At 41.0% G+C, this 20876-nt stretch overlaps 1 protein-coding gene across 2 annotated transcripts in view; it reads right to left on the bottom strand.

Annotated features, from left to right (window-relative positions):
* The window catches only part of MAP2K5 (mitogen-activated protein kinase kinase 5), a 138498-nt gene that overhangs the window by 115600 nt on the left and 2022 nt on the right, over positions 1 to 20876 (bottom strand). For both annotated transcript variants that reach the window (XM_031505717.2, XM_031505719.2), the window contains exons 2-4: positions 12712 to 12760; positions 8814 to 8881; positions 3936 to 4005 (exon numbers count right to left, since the gene is read on the bottom strand). In XM_031505717.2, coding sequence (XP_031361577.1) covers positions 3936 to 4005; positions 8814 to 8881; positions 12712 to 12760 — 187 coding nt within the window. The remainder of the gene's footprint in view (positions 1 to 3935; positions 4006 to 8813; positions 8882 to 12711; positions 12761 to 20876) is intronic.

The raw sequence follows: 20876 nt of genomic DNA, 5'->3' as shown, positions 1-20876 counted from the left end.
TTTCCAGGATGTGTCCAGGGGACATTGCCACTCCTCCAGCCAGGAGAAGCTTCTGGAAGGTTTTTTGGGGCCAGGAGGGTCCAGCCCCGTTAAAGGGGCTGTCACTGCTGAGTGATGGCAAAAATTGGATTTTTTCCCTTTCCTGACAGCAGGAAGCAGCAATGTTTCTGAGGCAGGAGGACACAGGTGATGGTTATTCAGCACAGCACCCGTGCCCTTCCCACAGCATCGAAAATCACCACGGGCATCCAAAGGGGGAAAAGATTACATCTTTAAAAAAAAATAAATAAATACACAACCCAAAATTATAAATTATAAATACACATCAACCCATTCTGGTTTTCCAATAGAGCAAAATTGGCATTTTGCACAAGGTATTCAATCAATAGTGATTTTTTTTAATGGGGTGTGTTTGGATGCTGTGCTCACCTTGCATTCCACAAACAGGATGTAAATAACGTGGGTAAAAGATAGAGATAAATAGAAACAAATATCTATAAATACACAGAAATCTATATGTATTTCTAGATATTTACCTATATTTATATATAGAATTAAATACCTATATCTATATATAGATATGCATAAATACCTATAAATATATAGATATTTATATATAAATATCTATAAATACACAGAAATATATATGTAGATATATATATGTAGAAATATATATGTAGATATATATACATAAATATATGTAGATATATAAAATATATGTAGATATATAAAAAATATATAGATATATAAAAAAACACATGTAGATATATATAAAAACACATGTAGATCTATATAAAAAACACATGTAGATATATAAAAATATATGTAGATATATATAAAAATATATGTATATATTAAAAATAGATCTATTAAAATTATAGATATATATTTCAAAATACATATATAGATGTATATATAAAAATTCATAGCTATATATAAAAATATGTAGATCTATAAAATATATTAATTTGTACATAGAAATATATGTAGATATAAAAATATATTAATATATACATATATAAAAAATAGAGAGAGATACATATATATATATATGTATATATAGATGTGTGTACACATTTTTTAAATGTACAGCACATACAGATGTTTATTTTTAATATAAAATACCCCTCTGGCTCTTACTAACTAAACAGCAATAATAAAATAATAAAAAAATAAGAGAAAACACCAATTGTTTTCCCCTTAAAGATATTTTTATCATGAAATAAATAAAGCAGAGCCCAGGTAACACAGGTTGGCACGTGGAAATTTAGTCCTGCCAGGATTTTTATGGAATACAGGAGTTTTTTGGGAGCAGGAACTGCGGCTCCCTCAGAAGTGAGAGAGGCAGGAAAGGAAAAGAACTCAAAGGATTTGCCAGGAAATCTCTAGAAAGGGAAAAAGTGGAAATTAAAGAGGCAGAAAAGCTGAAAGTGGCTTTCAAGTGGGGAATGTGGAGAGCCAGGGCCAAAAAGGCTGAGAAAATTTGGGATGTTCATTAGGGAGGCAGGACAAGGAGACGGGGAAGAAAAAAAAAATTTAAAAAAAAATTAAAAATTAAAAAGAGAAAACGGGAAAGAGAGAAGAAAAAAAAGAGCAGGGAAGGGGAAAAAAAAGGAGCAGGGAAGGAAAAAATCAAAAGTAGGGAAGGAAAAAATCAAAAGCAGGGAAGGAAAAAATCAAAAGCAGGGAAAGGAAAAAATCAAAAGCAGGGAAGCACATTTTGTTGGATGTTTCAGAGGGGCTGCAGAGCTCAAGGATGGGTTTGGGGAGGTCTGAAAGGTCCAACAGATTAAAAAATAAAAAGGGTTTTAAGGAGGTGGTTTGGGAAGATGAAGCAAAACCGAGTTCCGGAGCAATTTGGAGAGAGGGAAGGAGGAAATGAGGCCAGAACTGAGAATTTGGAGGTGGCTGGGGGGGACTGAAGCTGGGGCAGAAGTGAGAATTCCCGATTTTGTCACCCAGGAAGAGGGATTCCCATGGCTGGTTCTCCAAAAGGAGAATCCAGGAGAAGGTGAAATCTGGAAAATATCAAACCCAGGGCGGGTCAGGCGTGAGCAGCTCGTGCCAGCACTCCTGGAAAATGGAAAGGTTGAAAGGGAAATTCCAAGATTTTCCAACCTGCTCGGATCATCCTCAGTTCCTCTGGAGGATCCAGGGAATCCTCAGAGCCCTTCCAGGGCCTGGAGGAGCTCCAGGAGAGCTGGGGAGGGGCTGGGGACATGGGATGGAGGGATGGGAGCCAGGGAATGGCTTCAGGGTGGGAAAGGGGAGATTTGGGTGGGATATTGGGAATTGGGAATTGTTCCTGGGAGGTGGGAAGGGGCTGGGCTGGAATTCCCAGAGCAGCTGGGGCTGCCCTGGATCCCTGGAAGTGCCCAAGGCCAGGCTGGACATTGGGGCTGGAGCACCTGGGACAGGGGAAAGTGTCCATGGGATGGGAATGGAATCTTTGGGATGGGATGGGATCCATGGGATGGGATCCATTGGGATGGGATGGGATGGGATCCATGGAATCCATGGGATGGTATGGGATCCATGGGATCCATGGGATGGTATAGGATCAATGGGATCCATGGAATGGGATGGGATGGGATGGGATCCATGGGCTTCATGGGATGGGCTCAATGGAATGGGATGGGAATGGGATCCATGGGATGGGAATGGGATCCATGGGATGGGAATGGAATCCATGGGCTCCATGGGATGGGCCCCATGGGATCCATGAGATGGGCTCAATGGAATGGGATGGGATGGGAATGGAATCCATGGTGATGGAAATGGAATCCACAGGATGAGAATGGAATCCACGGGACGGGAATGGAATCCACGGGACGGGAATGGAATCCACGGGATGGGATTTCAGGTCCTTCCCACCCAAACCATTCCAGGATTCCAGGATCCATGCCCGCCACGAGGCAGGAGACCCCTCCCTGTCCCTCCCTGCTCCCACACCTGGAGTCCCCTCCCAGCCAGACAATCCCAACGTCCCACAAAACCCAAATTCCCACGCTCCCCTCAAGCTGCTGCCCCTTTTCCAGAGGGAAGCTGCAGGAATCCCAGAGCCTCCTTGGGAGACCTCGTTAGCACGTGTGTGAGGAGGCTCCCGCTCTAATTGCCCAACTCAAACTTGAGAGAGTTGTAAGTAATGCAAGTGTGCAATGTTTAATTGGGAGCCTCACAGTGTGACTATTTGTGCAATATCAGTTAAGTGAGCAGAGTTTAATTTTTAATTATTTCAATTAATTTATTGCTGGGAGATTTACTTGGAGAATTTAAACCTTCTCAGTTCTGTCAATTAAGAGCCAGAGATTCAGAGCTTGGCTACTGAGATCTGAATGAATTATGTCATGTAGGAGGATTTTTTTTTTTTTTAAACCATGGAGCTCAGAGAGATCCCTCCCAAAAAACCTCCCAAGCTGCCTGTGGGTTTTTGTCAGCTTGGAGATGACCTATTTTTTAAACTGCCTCAGCCCACAGAATTAACTCTCTCCCCGTCCAGGAGAATTCTTGAAGGGCTTGTGAATTTTTGGACAGCACTGAATGCCCAAATCTCAGATAACAACGTGTCCCACCATGGTGACAAGGGCACTGCCCAGCCTGTCAGGCTGATTAATGACATTACCACAGCTTTAAAAAGCCCAATTTTCATAAGTAGCCAAACCTTCAGTTATTCATCTGCTTTGCTTGGAAAAAACCATAACCAACGAGTTCTTTAAATGTACTTCAATATGTACTCTGCAAACCTCGTTAGTCTAATTTACTCCAGGAAATTAGCTCTTTTCTGTGCCATAAATGCACTTTTCTCCACGCTCCCCACAATCATGAATTCCTCTCTCCAAATTAAGAGGTAAACAGGACGCTCTGTGCATCCCAAGCTCCCCAGAAGGTGCCAGGGAGCTCTTCCAGAACGTTTTTTGGGGTTTGCTCAGCGTTACCTCGTGGGTAGATCTGGAGAGGCTCTATCAGCTGCCCGTTCACCTGCTGCTCCATCACCGTGGAGAAATACTGCAAAAAAACCCAAAAAAAGGGGGGCTCAGTCACCCAGGAGGGCAGAAAGCACTTGTGGAGTCTGAAATTCCCGGTGGTTTCGTTCTCCCTGTCGTTGCCACGGTGCAAAATCAGCCCTCAGATGGTTCCGCAGAAAGGAATTTAAACAGGGATCCCACAGAAAGGAATTTAAACAGGGATCCCACAGAAAGGAATTTAAACAGGGATCCCACAGAAAGGAATTTAAACAGGAATCTCACAGAAAGGAATTTAAACAGGGATCCCACAAAAAGGAATTTAAACAGGGATCCCACAGATCCCTGCTCCCACAAAAAGGAATTTAAACAGGGATCCCACAGATTCCCTGTTCCCACAGAAAGGAATTTAAACAGGGATCCCACAGATCCCTGTTCCCACAGAAAGGAATTTAAATAGGGATCCCACAGATCCTGTTCCCAGAAAAAGGAATTTAAGCAGGGATCCCACAGAAAGGAATTTAAACAGGGATCCCACAGATCCTGCTCCCACAAAAAGGAATTTAAATAGGGATCCCACAGAAAGGAATTTAAACAGGGATCCCACAGAAAGGAATTTAAACAGGGATCCCACAGAAAGGAATTTAAACAGGGATCCCACAGAAAGGAATTTAAACAGGGATCTCATCCTGGCTCGCCAGGGAAAGCTGGGAATTCAGGAGATCTGGGAATGTTCCCTGGAGAAATGAAGGATTCATGAGATCTGGGAATGTTCCTTGGAGAGAGGAAGGATTCAGGAGATCTGGGAATGTTCCCTGGAGAAGAGAAGGATCCAGGGAATCCCTAAAATCCCTCAAGGGGCTCCAGGAGAGCAGGAGAGGAACTGGGCACAAGGAATGCGGGGACAGGACCCCGGGAATGGCCTCAGGGGGGGAAAATGCAGATTTAGATGGATTCTGGGGAGGAATTCCTGCCTGGGCTGGAATTCCCAGGGCAGCCGTGGATCCCGGGGCTGTTGGAACCTGGAGCAGCCCGGGATGGTGGAAGTTCTCCCTGCCCACGGGATGAGCTTTCCACTCCTGAATTCCCACTCGACTGACAGAATTCCACGAGCTGCAGACCCCCCCACATCCCTGATCCCTGCCTGGAATTACAAACTGGAATAAAGACACCCGAGAGCTCTTCCTGCCCCCCCAAAAAATGCAACAGAGGGGCAGAGAGGGAGGGAAGAGGGAGGAAAATCCCTCTCCATCACTCACAGGCTGACAAGTAAATGAAATATCAATCATGTAAGCTGCCAACCTTTTGGGACAGCAATAACTGTTAACAAGTAGTCGGGAAAAATGCTCGGAAAATGATTTGTCCTCCGCACGCCGGCGTTGGGGTTTCCGTGGAAAATTAAGATGCCGGTGGCTATTTGGAACATTGTTCAGGTATTCCTTTTAATGGGAAATTTGCCACTTATTGATCCAGAGCGTGTAGCCCTTGCTTTCAGAGAGCTGCAAGCAACTTTCCAATCAGTGGCTGTCAAAAAAATTACTGCCTTTTTATACAGATACGAGGCAGCAGCGCCTTAATTAACTGCGCGGCCCAGCACTGAAAAAATCCTATTTACCAGCCCCCAAAATCGGCCTAATTCAGAGGTTTTTTTTGCATGATCCGTGAGAATTATGAAACAAGTTCTTGTCAAATTCATGAAGTAAAGAACCTAAAGAGAAGGTTAAAAATTATCTCAAATATCACAATGATTGCAAATGCCAAAATGATTGCAAATGTCAAAATGATCCCAAATACCAAAATGATCCCAAAAGCCAAAATGATGATCCCAAAACCAAAAATTATGATCCCAAATGCCAAAATGATGATCCCAAAAGCCAAAATGATCCCAAATGCCAAAATGATGATCCCAAATGCCAAAATGATTCCAAATACAAAAATGATTCCAAATATCACAATGATTGCAAATGCCAAAATGATTGCAAATACCAAAATGATCCCAAAAGCCAAAATTATCCCAAAAGCCAAAATAATGATCCCAAAACCAAAAATTATGATCCCAAATGCCAAAATGATGATCCCAAATGCCAAAATGATGATCCCAGATATCAGAATGATTCCAAATATAAAAATTATTCGAAATATCAAAATGATTGCAAATACCAAAATGATTGCAAATACCAAAATGATCCCAAAATGCCAAAATGATGATCCCAAAAGCCAAAATGATGATCCCAAATGCCAAAATGATGATCCCAAATATCAGAATGATTCCAAATATCACAATGATTCCAAACACCAAAATGATCCCAAATGCCAAAATGATCCCAAAATGCCAAAATGATCCCAAAATGCCAAAACGATCCCAAATATCTTCCCAGTTATAATATGTTCCAAAGTCTAATCTCAGGGAATTCTTTTTTTCCTCCTTAAACCGAAATAAATCCACTTTATTTACATTTCAGAGAGCACCTGCACCACATCAGAATTCCCCCAAATACTTTCCCAGCTGGCCAATCCTCCAAATATTTGCTGCAGGCCTCGAAAGGAGCATTTTCCTTCCCCAGGATGATGAAATGAATTCATTTCCCAGGCTCCCAACATTTGTTCCCTGGTAAACACATCCCAAAACGAAGCCCATAGGACGTGGGGAAGTTCAGCCATCAGTGCAGCACTCAAATAAAAAAAATAGTTTAAAACTGAGGAGAAAAATTTTATTTTTTTTTTTTTCAGAGGGGAAGAGCTGCTGAAGCAGAAAGAAGTCATTTCCAGGCATCCCATAATTTTGCAGGGAAAGCAGAGAGTTGGGCAATCAGAACTCTAATGTACTGAAACTTGAACAGGGAGCTTGGAAGCATGGCAAAAAAAATGTCCTTCCCAAGGAGGGATTCATCTGGAGGCTGCGCCAGGAAAATTCCAAGTTTTCCACTCCAAAGGCAGAGAAAAATAGTAATAATAAAAAAAAAGGTGAGATTTTTCCCAGGAAAAGGAAAATCCACCAGGAATTCCGCGGGGAAAGCGTCTCCAGGGAGCTGCTGGAGGCAAAAAAAAAGGGAAAAGGGGCTGAGGAGAAGAGCAAAATCCCAAAAAGCCACATGGGGATGGAGCAAGGGGTGGGAAGAGATGGGAATGTTCACACGGAGAGGGAAATTCCAGGAGAGCTGGGAATGTTCACATGGAGAAATGAAGGATCCAGGAGAGCTGGGAATGTTCACATGGAGAGGGAAATTCCAGGAGAACTGGAAATGTTCCCTGGAGAGGGAAATTCCAGGAGAACTGGAAATGTTCCCTGGAGAGGGAAATTCCAGGAGAGCTGGGAATGGTCCCTGGAGAAATGAAGGATCCAGGAGAGCTGGGAATGGTCCCTGGAGAGGGAAATTCCAGGAGAGCTGGGAATGTTCACACGGAGAGGGAAATTCCAGGAGAGCTGGGAATGTTCACATGGAGAAATGAAGGATCCAGGAGAGCTGGGAATGTTCCCTGGAGAGGGAAATTCCAGGAGAGCTGGGAATGTTCCCTGGAGAGGGAAATTCCAGGAGAGCTGGGAATGTTCACATGGAGAGGGAAATTCCAGGAGAGCTGGGAATGTTCCCTGGAGAGGGAAATTCCAGGAGAGCTGGAAATGTTCCCTGGAGAGGAGAAATTCCAGGAGAGCTGGGAATGGTCCCTGGAGAAATGAAGGATCCAGGGAGAGCTGGGAATGTTCCTTGGGGAGGAGAAGGATCCAGGGAGAGCTGGGAATGTTCCTGGAAAAAGGAAATTCCAGGAGAGCTGGGAATGTTCCCTGGAGAAGGCTGGGAATGTTCCTGGGGTGGGAAAGGATCCAGGGAATCCCTAAAATCCCTCAAGGGGCTCCAGGAGAGCTGGAGAGGAACTGGGGTCAGGCCATGGAGGGCCAGGAGCCCGGGAATGGCCCCCGAGTGGCAAATGGGACATTCCGGGGGGATTTTGGGAATTCGGAATTCCTGCCTGGGCTGGAATTCCAGAGCTGGGGCTGCCCCTGGACCCCTGGGATGGATCCCAGGGTGGGATTTCAGGTCCCTCGCCACCCAAACCAGTCTGGGATCCTCTGAAGTGCCCCCAAAAATCACCTTTGGGTGCTCCCAAACAGGGCCCGGCTCTGCCAGGGCATTTACAGGAATTTCGATCCTTTGGTCCAGAGAGAAAATCCCCATTTTTTTTACCCTTTTGCTGATTCATTTCCTTTGAAAACAGAATTTAAAGGATTTTTTTTCCCCCCCCATTACATTCAAACGATTCTGTTGCCATCGGGAGCTGCACCCTTCCCCTTCTGCAGGAGATTTCTATTTATGGGATATATTTATTTCTATTTATGGGGATCCAGGCAGATTTCACACACCCCTACCTGCACAGCCACATCCATCTCCCCTCGGAAAAACAACTTTAAATCCTCTATGAATATTGAGCCTGCAGCCACAATGAAACTCCTCTGTTAGGAGGGCTGAAACACTCTCCAGATGAAAGTAGATTTTGAAAAATTTTTAGAGCCCAGGGGTTCATTTTTAATGAGCCGTTACTTTAAGTACTGCATAAAAAATACCAGAAATTGATAGTCCATTTAGCCTGCACTATACCTAATGCAAAAGTCATTAAGATGCATTATTCTTAATGTTTATGATATGATCAGTAAGTGAACAAGTGTTTTTGCTGTTTTAAAGTCGAGCCTGTCCACGGGTCTGGTGTGGAACCACCTCCGCTGCAGCCAGGAGATCAAAAATAATCTGAATTTTACACGGGGATATCGCCCAGCCCAACGCCGTGGGGCAAATCAAAAAGCCGAGAAAAAACGGGAAATAAGGGGGGAAAAAAAGAGGATTTTCTGGAGGTACTCACGTAGGAGAGCATGGCCTTCATCTCCTCGTCGCTCCTGACCGTGATCCGATCCCCATCCTCATCCTCATCTGCCAGAGGAAGGCTCCAGGTGAGCAAGGGGGGAGCCCAGAGGCAATTCTGCACTCTGGCTGCCCCCAGAGCAGCAAAGAAAATCAACAAAACACAAAGGAAAAGGCCAACTGCACAAAATGAAATAATGGTGTGGAAATGGCATCGAATCGCTGGTTGTTCATTGAGGAGAATTGTGATTTTTGGTGAAAAAGGGGCACAAAGTGCTCAGAATTTCACTGTATGCAGGGTTTTTTATTTACTGTCAGAACCTCTGCTGAAGATGAGCAGCCCCAAAACCTTCCCCAAGAAGTTGGGGTGGGGAAAAAAAATCCAAGAATCTGTGGGGGGAAAAAAAAAATCAAATAAGGATCTGGAGAAAAAAAAAAAAAAAGAATTGGGGGGAAAAAAAAACAAAGATTCTGGGGAAAAAAAAAACCAAATAAGAATCTGGAGGGGAAAAACTCCAATGAAGAATCTGGGGGAAAAAAATAAACAAACAAGAATCTGGGGGGAAAAAACCCAAATAAGAATCTGGGGGAAAAAAACCCAAATAAGAATCTGGGGAAAAAAAAAACCAAACAAGAATCTGGGGGGGAAAAAGTCCAATGAAGAATCTGGGGAAAAAATAAACAAAACAAGAATCTGGGGAAAAAAAACCACAAAACCCAAGAATGTGGGGGAAAAAAACCCAACAAGAATATGGGGAAAAAAAAACAATCAAGAATGTGGGGAAAAAAAACAAACAACCCAAGAATCTGTGGAAAAAAACCCCAGAAAACACAAGAATTTGGGGAAAACCCCACAAAACCCAAGAATCTGGGAATAAAAAAAAAAAACCAAGAAAGGAATTCAAGTAAAATATAAAACTCTCCAAAAAATTCATGGATAAAAGGTCTGGGAGAGGGAACAGACTGAGCTGGGACCAGAAAAAATTCAAAAAAAAAAAGTTTTACTTGAATTCCTTGCATGGGGTTTTATTTTTTCCCCAGATTCTCAGGTTTTATAGGGTTTTTTCCCAGATTTTTGGGTTTTGTGGGTTTTTTCCTCCAGATTTTTGGGTTTTGTGGGGGGTTTTTTCCCACATTCTTGGGTTTTCTGGGTTTTTTCCCCAAAATTCTTCGGGTTTGAGGTTTTTTTCTCCATATTTTTGGGTTTTGTGGGGTTTTTTCCCCAGATTTTTTGGTTTTTTCCCCAAATTCTTGGGTTTTGTGTGGGATTTTTTTAGTTTGTTTGGTTTTTTTTTTTCCCCAGATTCTTGGAGTTTTGGGGTTTTTTTCCCCCAAATTTTTGGCTTTTGTGGGTTTTTTCCCCCCAGATTTTTGGGTTTTGTGAGGTTTTCCCCCAGATTCTTGGGTTTTGTGGCTTTTTTTTCCCCCAAATTCTTGGGTTTTGTGTTTTGTTTGGTTTTTTTTTCCCCACATTCTCAGGTTTTGTGGGTTTTCCCCCCAGATTTTTGGGTTTTGTGGGTTTTCCCCCCAGATTTTCAGGTTCTGAGGGTTTTTTCCCCCAAATTCCTGGCATTTGTGGGGTTTTCCCCAAGTCTTTGGGTTTTTTGGGGTTTTTTCCCAGATTCCTGTGTTGTGTGGGTTTTTTTTTCCCCAGATTTTTGGATTTTGTGGGTTTTTTTCCCCAGATTTTGGGTTTTTTCCTCCAGATTTTTGTGGGAAGCAAGAGCAGAACAAAAAAAAATTAAAAAAAAAATAAAACTTCCCCCATCCTGGCTGGATTTTTTTGCATCCTTTACACTGGAAGAAGAAACCCTGAGAGGAGAGCAGGGAGCAGCAGATGGTGAATAAAAACTGAGCAGAGAAATTCCCCAAAATCCCAAAATCTGCAGCTAATCAGGAAAAGGGGAATGCAGGGTGGGGATTTGGGGATGCTGAGGGACCAGATGGTGTCAGTGGGGTTTTTGTGGGGACGTGGAGAACGGGGCAAAAATCTGGATTTCCACGCCGGGGGTGTGAAAACCAAAATAAAAAGCACCAAAAAATCTGGGGTGGAGACAATCCTCCCCACCTGAGGCAGAGCTGGGGAGCAGAAATTCGAGCAGAAAAATCCAGTGGGGGGAAAAAAGGGAAAAAAACCATTTAAAAACGTCAATATCCATATTTCAGCTGGCTGTTAAATGGGCTGGTGCAGCTGGAAATGACAGACTAGAGACAAGCAGGGAAGGCACAGAGCAGATGTTGGGAGGCAGGACAAAAAATCCGAATTTTCCAGGAAAATCCTGCACGTGGTGGAGCACGGAGCTCCAACCCAGCCAGTGTGGGATGGCAGGAAAATATTAATGAAAATGATAAATAAAAGAAATAATAAATAAAATAAAAATAAAATAAAATAAAATAAAATAAAATAAAATAAAATAAAATAAAATAAAATAAAATAAAATAAAAATAAAATAAAAATAAAATAAAGTAAAATAAAATAAAATAAAATAAATAAAATAAAATAAAAATAAAATAAAATAAAATAAAATAAAATAAAATAAAATAAAATAAAATAAAAATAAAATAAAATAAAATAAAATAAAATAAAATAAAATAAAATAAAATAAAATAAAATATTAATAAAAAGAACCCAAAATGAAGTGGAAAAAAAATGGCAAGGATCTACAGGCTCACACAGGAAAAACTCCGAGGTTCAGAAATAAAATTTGGTTTTGGGAGAGGAAAGCACAAGGTGTGAGAAGAAAAAGAGCATTAAACAGGACTTGGAAGGATCATAAATTAATATTTCCTCTGATTATCCACAGGCAGAATGAGCCCCAAAGCTCTAAAAAGGGGAGAAAAGCTGCTAAAAATGAGGCCCCACCTCGAGTTTGCTCTGTCAGAGCTTGTCACCCCCTCCACCAAAGGAAAACAGAGAGAAAATAAAATTAAAAATATTATTTCTTTTCATCTCAAAGGAAAACAGAGGGGAAATGGAATAAAAAATATCATTTCCTTTGAGATGAAAGGAAAACAGAGGGAAAAATAGAACAAAAAAAATATCATTTCCTCTGAGATGAAAACAGAGGGAAAAATAAAATAAAAAATATCATTTCCTTTCACCTCAAAGGAAAACAGAGGGAAAAATAAAATTTAAAAATATCATTTCCTTTCACCTCAAAGGAAAACAGAGGGAAAAATAAAATTAAAAAATATCATTTCCTTTCACCTCAAAGGAAAACAGAGGGAAAAATAAAATTAAAAAATATCATTTCCTTTCACCTCAAAGGAAAACAGAGGGAAAAATAAAATGAAAAAATATCATTTCCTTTCACCTCAAAGGAAAACGGAGGGAAAAATACAATAAAAATGAAAAGGGAGCAGCAGGAAATGCCTCCTGCATTTGGAAGGAAATTCCATTTTTTCAGTATTTTCTCCCCTTTGCAGCTGATTGCTCTCCAGACAGGACAACCCCCCAGGAACCCCTCCAAAAATCAAAATAAACAGGGTTTAAAGAACAGACATTAGCCTAAACACTTGCTGGGAGGACTGGAGGATTACAAATTTTAAGCCGAGACCTACAGGTAGTTTATACTTTTCATTTAATTTGAGCAATAAAATTGCACTGAGGAGTAAGAGCACGCTAAGGTCAGGCTGGTAATTAAAGCTGCTTTGTGGAAATATTCCAGATGTGATTAAAAAATAAAATATTGCTCGGTTTGGTGCCATTATTAAAGTTGCATTAATGCATAAATATTTCACCGTGACGTATAATGAGGATCACTTATTTTGAAATAATAAATAGAGTCAGAATAGAAGAAGAATAACATAAAAAATATTGATTTATTTAAAATATTATTTATTTAAGTTACAGCCCAGCAAATGTGACAAAGGAATTGGCTGATGGGAGACACACTTACACTCAAACGCTGTGGTCGTGGCATCTGGCAAAACTTGACCAATGACATCCTGAAAATGTAAGGAAAAATCCATTAAAATTAATCCATTAAAAAAATGGGAAAAGCTGGAATTGCATTAAATCACTTTAATCCCCAAAATAAGGAAGTTTTTGGGGCACAACGCAAATCCGCTCCCATCATGATGTGTTTTTTCTCCCCTCCAGGAAAACTCTTTTCCTCCCAAATAATTCCCTCCTAACTGCAAACAGCTCCTGCAGGTGGGAAAAAAAATCCCATTTTTTCCTTGGGTTCTACAAAAATGGGCAACTCACTGATCCAAACCAAAAAAGAGCTGTGTGGATTTTTATTTTGCTTTAAAAACCCATTTTCTCCTCTTTGCAGGGCTCTGTCAGCCCCACCTGGGATTGGAACTTCTCCGAAATTCGGGAGATAATTCAAATACTGGGGGGGAATTGACTGGAAGCACCCAAAGAAGCAGAAACACAAAATACAAAACACAAAATACAAAACACAAAATACAAAACACAAAATACACCAACACTTCCAGTTCCACCTCCCTCCTCCAATTCGGATTTTTTTGCTGATACCAGTGAAAAGTTTCAACCGTTTTCCAGCCAGAATTTCCACTTCCAAACCCGGCTCCAACCCCAATTTTTTTTATATTTTTGGGTTTTTTTTCTTTTTTGCAGGTACCAAAGAAGAACTTTTATCATATCTCAGCCAAAATTTTCATTTCCAATCCCAGTGGGTTTTTTGGGTGTTTGTTTTTTTTTTGTTTTGTTTTGTTTTTTTGTTTTGTGGGTTTTTGGGGTTTTTTTTGTGTTTGCTTGTTTCTTTCTTTTTTGGTTTTTTTTTTTTTTTTGTTTTGTGGTTTTCTTGTGGGGTTTTTTTGTGTGTTTTTTGTTCTTTTGTTTTTTGATTTTTTTGTTTGTTTGGTTGGTTTGTGGGGTTTTTAGGGATTTTTTGTTTGTTTGTGGGGGTTTTTTTGTTTGTTTGTTTTTTGTTTTTTTGCTGAGAGCAGAGAAAAACTTTTATCATTTTTTTATTTATCTTTTTTTTAATCATTTTTCCAGCCAAACCACACCAACACTTCCAAGCCCTGCTCCAACCCAGCCATTTTTGAAGAGTTTTTCGAATTTTCCCAGCTTTTATCTTTTTTTTTTTCCCAGCCAAAACAAATCCAGTTCCATTCCCTGCTCCAACCCAATGTTTTTTTTTGCTGGGACCAGAGAAGAACTTTGATCATTTTTTTTCAGTTTTTACCATTTTTTCAACCAAAACAAACCAACATTTCCAACCACACCTCCCTCCTCCAATTCACATTTTTTTCAGCTGCTACCAGAGAATCTCCTTTAAAATTTTCTCCATTTTTATGATTTTTCACCAAAAATTCCATTTCCATTCCCTGCTCCAACTCAGATTTTTTTCCTGCTGCTACCAGACAATCTCCTTTATAATTTTCCCAATTTTTACCATTTTTCAGCCAAAATTTCCATTTCCATTCCCTGCTCCAACCCAGATTTTTTCCTGCTGCTACCAGAGAATCTCCTTTATCATTTTCCCAGTTTTTATCCTTTTTCACCAAAAATTCCAATTCCATTCCCTGCTCCAACTCAGATTTTTTTTCTGCTGCTACCAGACAATCTCCTTTATTCTTTTCCCAGTTTTTATCAATTTTCACCAAAATTTCCATTTCCATTCCCTGCTCCAACCCAGATTTTTTTCCTGCTGCTACCAGACAATCTCCTTTATCATTTTCCCATTTTTTAGCCAAAATTTCCATTTCCATTCCCTGCTCCAACCCAGATTTTTTCCTGCTGCTACCAGACAATCTCCTTTATAATTTTCCCATTTTTTACCATTTTTCACCAAAAATTCCAATTCCATTCCCTGCTCCAACTCAGATTTTTTTCCTGCTGCTACCAGACAATCTCCTTTATCATTTTACCAATTTTTATCATTTTTCCAGCCTTTCCTTTGCTGCCAACCCACGGCAGGGCACGGCACCAATGCCCAGCCTGGCTCTGCCCCTCCCTGGTGCCATTTCTCCCCCGGGAAAAATGAAAAATTATTTTTTTTTTAATTAATGAACCCCAGGATTTCTTGCAGCACCTCCGCCGACGTCCTGCCATTCCCGTTCTCCCCGTTTTCCTCCTGCCTCCACCAGGATGAAATGAAAGGATTTCCACAGAGCCAACTGCAGCCAGCAAGAAATACAACTTAGATGCGAAAATAAATCGAGAAATGTGCTTCAAACTATTCATTGCACACCAGAAACGTGCAGCGTGGCTTAATGGTGGAATTGTAAATTTGTAGAGGGAAAAAAAACAGGAAAAAAAAAAAAATTTCCACGTTGATAAAAATTTTTCCATTCTCCAGGGTTTGCCAGCCTCTGTTAAAACCCACTTTTTCTAATAAGAAATCAGTCTTGCCTACACAGAAGAATAAATATCTCTAAATCCATTCACTTAAATATTGACAATTCCTCAGCAAAAACACTTTGTCTTAAATGTAAGCCCCTTGTCAATGTTCATCTATGGGCACACAGATGCTTTTATGAAATTAATTTTTTAATTGTTTAAAAACTGGATTTAAAGGGTGTGGAAGCATCAGAGGCAGCCGTGACAACCCCAAAATCATCCCAAAGCTCTGAAATACTGATAAAAAAAAAAATAAATCTGATTTTCCTGCACCCCTCCAGAATAACTTTTTCTACATATTGAGACTTCTTTAATACTAATAATAAATAAGTAATAATCAAAAAGCAATGAATGACTAAGTAATAAGCAATTAGTGAATTCTACACCCCAAGTCTTGCACTGAATAAACACCAACACCCCCAAACCTTTGCTCAGCTCACAGGAATTCTGTTAAATGAGTTTATCTGGCAGGGAAATCCCATCACTGTGCACTTCCCACAGTGGCTGCAGCAGCTCCAAACCATCCCCAGGCCTCGGGCTGAGCCAGGATTAAAGGATCATTCCAAATTTCAAGGCATTATTCCTAATTTTAAAGCATTATTCCAAATTTCAAAGCATTATGCCAAATTTCAAGGCATTATTCCTAATTTTAAAGCATTATTCCAAATTTCAAAGCATTATGCCAAATTTCAAGGCATTATTCCTAATTTTAAAGCATTATTCCAAATTTCAACGCATTATTCTAAATTTCAAGGCATTATTCCTAATTTTAAAGCATTATTCCAAATTTCAACGCATTATTCTAAATTTCAAGGCATTATTCCAAATTTCAAGGCATTATTCCAAATTTCAAGGCATTATTCCAAATTTCAAAGCATTACCCCAAATTTCAATGTATTACTCCGAATTTCAAGGCATTACTCCGAATTTCAAAGCATCACTCCAAATTTTAAAGCATTACTCCAAATTTCAAAGCATTATTCCAAAGCATTATTCCAAATTTCAAAGCATCATTCCAAATTTCAAAGCATCATTCCAAATTTCAAAGCATCACTCCAAATTTCAAAGCATTATTCCAAATTTCAAAGCATTATTCCAAATTTCAGTGCATTATTTCAAATTTCAAAGCATTATTCCAAATTTAAACGCATTACTCCAAATTTAAACGCATTACTCCAAATTTCAACGCATTATTCCAAATTTCAAAGCATCACTCCAAATTTCAAAGCATCACTCCAAATTTCAACATATTATTCCAAATTTCAGTGCATTATTCCAAATTTCAACATATTATTCCAAATTTCAAGGCATTACTCCAAATTTCAACGCATTATTCCACATTTCAACGCATCATTCCAAATTTCAAAGCATCACTCCAAATTTCAACATATTATTCCAAATTTCAACGCATTACTCCAAATTTCAATGTGTTATTCCAAATTTTAAAGCATTATTCCAAATTTCAACACATTATCCTGAATTTCATCACATTATTCCAAATTCCAAAGCATTACACGTGCCCAGGGGATTTCCTACTGTCACAACAGAGATCAGGAGCAATGAAATACAAAATTCTCCCACTTGTAACAGAATTAAAAACCCCCAAAAAAACGAGGGGGAAAATCAGGGAACAGCAGGTGCCAGAGGAACTCCCAAAACCAAATACGCTGCAGGGGTGAGAAAGCAGAAAATGGGAATTATTTTTATTTTCCCTGTTCAAATGCCAGGGTAAATATTGAAGGCCCAGCTCTCCTGTTCCAGTTAAATTTGATTTATCTCACTGTGACAAGGTGAAGTTACCCAGAATTAACACCGGTGACAGGAGGAATGCAGACAGCTGGAGGGGAAAAAAAAAAAAAATAAGCTTATTGTAATTCATTTAGTGGGGCCTTAAAAATAAAGCTATTTACTGGTAACTCACAGCTGAGAACTGATTTCAAGTGACACCTGCTCTGAAAATGAGGATGGAAATAAAACTTGCATACGGGCCTGAACTGCTGCACTCACTGGGAGGAAAAATGAACAAAAATCAGCTTAAAAACAACCTAAAATATGAAATATTAGTAATATTTTCACCAGCATGAAATGCTGCAAGGCTACGCCCACTGGGAGGCAAAATATACAAAAATCAGCTTAAAAATCACCTAAAATATAAAATATTAATAATAATTTCACCAGGTTGAAATGCTGCAAGGCTGTACTCACTGGGAGACAAAATGAACAAAAATCAGTTTAAAAATCACCTAAAATATAAAATAATTTCACCAGCTTGAAATGTTGCAAGCTTGCACTAACTGGGAGGCAAAATGAACAAAAATCAGCTTAAAAATCACTTAAAATATAAAATAATAACTTCACCAGCCTGAAATGCTGCAAGGCTCCACACACTGGGAGTCAAAATATACAAAAATCAGCTTAAAAATCACCTAAAATACAAAATAATTTCGCCAGCTTGAAATGCTGCAAGGCTGCACCCACTGGGAGACAAAATGAACAAAAATCAGCTTAAAAATCAGTTTAAAAATAATCTAAAAATATTAATAATAATTTCACCAGCCTGAAATGCTGCAAGCCTGCACTCACTGGGAGACAAAATGAACAAAAATCAGCTTAAAAATCAGTTTAAAAATCACCTAAAAATATAAAATATTAATAATAATTTCACCAGGTTGAAATGCTGCAAGGCTGCACCCACTGGGTGGCAAAATGAACAAAAATCAGTTTAAAAATGAAACTGAGACGTTCCAAGCTCCAAGTTTGCCTGACTTGTCCTTCCTCACCTTCTGCCACTGCAGATCCTCTGTCACCCACTGGCCACAACGGCTCTGCTCACTTTTAAACAACCAACCTGAATTGACAATAATTATAGCATGGCAAAGGGGTTATTTCACTTTATTTTGGGGAAAAAAAAAAAAAAAAAAAAGGAAAATAAAAAAAAGTTCAGGGGCACGTCCCAGGACTTGCATCCAGGGGAGCTGAATTTGAATTTGGCTCTTTTTCCTTCAGGATGGCTCCCACGGGCTGCTCTGTGTTGAGAAAACCCCATAAAATTATCTTTGAGGCTTTAATTTAGATTTTCAGGTGATTTTTCCTCCACTTTTAAGGGCACACCAAGGGGGAAACCGCCCCCCCAAAAACCCTCCCGGGTCTGGCAAAGGTTCTGCTCCCACTCCTGCATCTACAGAACGTTCTGGAAAATGCTGAATGTTGGGAAAATGTTGTCACGCAACCCTCTAAGCCCAATATTGAACATTTTCCAGGAATTTCCTCCATCCCCACGCGTCCTTTCCACAGGATCAACGTCCTGAAAGACACCTGCGAAATCTCTCTCCAGCTTTAATAACAAAGAAATAATAACAAAGTGAATAATAAACAGTAATATAACAATATGAATTGTATTCTTGATAATCAATTAAAAACGGAAGGTGCCCGTGGGGTTTGGGAAGGTTTTTTTTGGAGAAATGGGGGCACACAGTGCTGAGGATGTGCTGGGGAGGGAAAGGCTGCAAAAAGCATCACCTGCACCCTGAGCTGAGGCCAAGGACACAGCTGGGAACAAGTGGGATAAAAACTCACATTTCTGAGCGAGATAAACCAGAAACAGCCCCATTTCTGAGTGGATAAACACCCAGCCCTATTGCTGAGTGGATAAACACCCATTCCCATTTCTGAGTGAGATAAAAACCCATTCCCATTTCTGACTAGGATAAAAACCCATCCCATTTCTGACTAGGATAAAAACTCACTCCCATTTCTGAGTGGGAGAAATCATAAACATCCCCACTTCTGCGTGAGATACACAACACTCATTCCCATTTCTGAGTGGGATAAAAACCCACTCCCATTTCTGAGTGGGATACACAACACCCATTCCCATTTCTGAGTGAGATAAAAACCCACTCCCATTTCTGACTGGGATAAAAACTCACTCCCATTTCTGAGTGGGAGAAATCATAAACATCCCCATTTCTGCGTGAGATACACAACACTCATTCCCATTTCTGAGTGGGATAAAAACCCATTTCCACTCCCATTTCTGAGTGGATAGACACCCAGCCCCATTTCTGAGTGAGATACACAACACCCATTCCCATTTCTGACTGGGATAAAAACCCATCCCATTTCTGAGTGGGAAAAACAATAAACATCCCCATTTCTGCATGAGCAAAACACCAACTCCCATTTCTGAGTAGGATACACAAAAACCAACCTCTGTTTCTGAGGAGGACGAACTCCCACTCCCATTTCTGAGCAGGATAAAATGCCATTTCTGAGTGGGACAAACAAACTCCCACTCCCATTTCTGAGCAGGATAAAATGCCATTTCTGAGTGGGACAAACAAACTCCCACTCCCATTTCTGAGTGGGGTAAAAACCTATTTCTGAGCAGGACAAGCTCCCACTCCCATTTCTAAGTGAGAAAAACACCCACTCCCATTTCTGAGTGGGACAAACTCCAATTTCTGAGAAGGACAAACTCCCACTCTCATTTCTGAGCAGGACAAACAATAAACACCCACTTTGATTTCTGAATAGAATAAACACCCACTCCCATTTTTGAGTGGGATAAAAACCCATTTCAGAGCAGCACAAACACTCACTCCCATTTCTGAGCGGGACAAACTCCCACTCCCACTTCTCAGCAGGATAAAATGCTATTTCTGAGTGGGATAAACAAACTCCCACTCCCATTTCTGAGTGGGATAAAAATCAATTTCTGAGCAGGACAAATACCCACTCCTATTTCTGAGCGGGACAAAGTCCCACTCCTATTTCTGAGTGGGATAAAAATCAGTATCTGAGTGGAACAAATACCCACTCCTGTTTCTCAGCAGGATAAAATGCCATTTCTGAGTGGGATAAACAAACTCCCACTCCCATTTCTGAGTGGGATAAAAAAATCAATATCTCTGAGCGGGACAAACTCCCACTCCCATTTCTCAGCAGGACAAACTCCCACTCCCATTTCTCAGCAGGACAAACTCTCACTCCCATTTCTCAGCAGGACAAAATGCCATTTCTGAGCGGGATAAACAAACTCCCACTCCCATTTCTGAGTGGGATAAAAATCAATTTGTGAGTGGGACAAACTCTCACTCCCATTTCTGAGCAAGCCGAGCATCCTTGTGCACAGACGGACAAAAATCCACAGCAGGAGAGGGGCTGAGGGACAGGAGGCACAGCCTGGGAGGGGAAATGCCACCAGGGGAGGGGGAAATGCCACCAGGGGAGGGGAAATGCCACCAGGGGAGGGGAAATGCCACCAGGGGATGGGGAAATGCCACCAGGGGAGGGGAAATGCCACCAGGGGAGGGGGAAATGCCACCACAGGAGGGGGAAATGCCACCAGGGGAGGGGAAATGCCACCAGGGGAGGGGAAATGCCACCAGGGGATGGGGAAATGCCACCAGGGGAGGGGAAATGCCACCAGGGGAGGGGGAAATGCCACCACAGGAGGGGGAAATGCCACCAGGGGAGGGGAAATGCCACCAGGGGAGGGGAAATGCCACCAGGGGATGGGGGAAATGCCACCAGAGGAGGGGGAAATGCCACCAGGGGATGGGGGAAATGCCACCAGAGGAGGGGGAAATGCCACCAGGAGAGGGGAAATGCCACCAGGAGAGGGGAAATGCCACCAGGAGAGGGGGAAATGCCACCAGGGGATGGGGAAATGCCACCAGGGGATGGGGAAATGCCACCACAGGAGGGGGAAATGCCACCAGGGGAGGGGGAAATGCCACCAGG

This window comes from Lonchura striata, chromosome 11 (assembly GCF_046129695.1).
Source record: "Lonchura striata isolate bLonStr1 chromosome 11, bLonStr1.mat, whole genome shotgun sequence".
Lineage (NCBI taxonomy): Eukaryota > Metazoa > Chordata > Aves > Passeriformes > Estrildidae > Lonchura > Lonchura striata.
The sequence above is the reverse complement of the archived record's forward strand: the minus strand, read 5'-3'. Positions and strand labels throughout refer to the sequence as shown.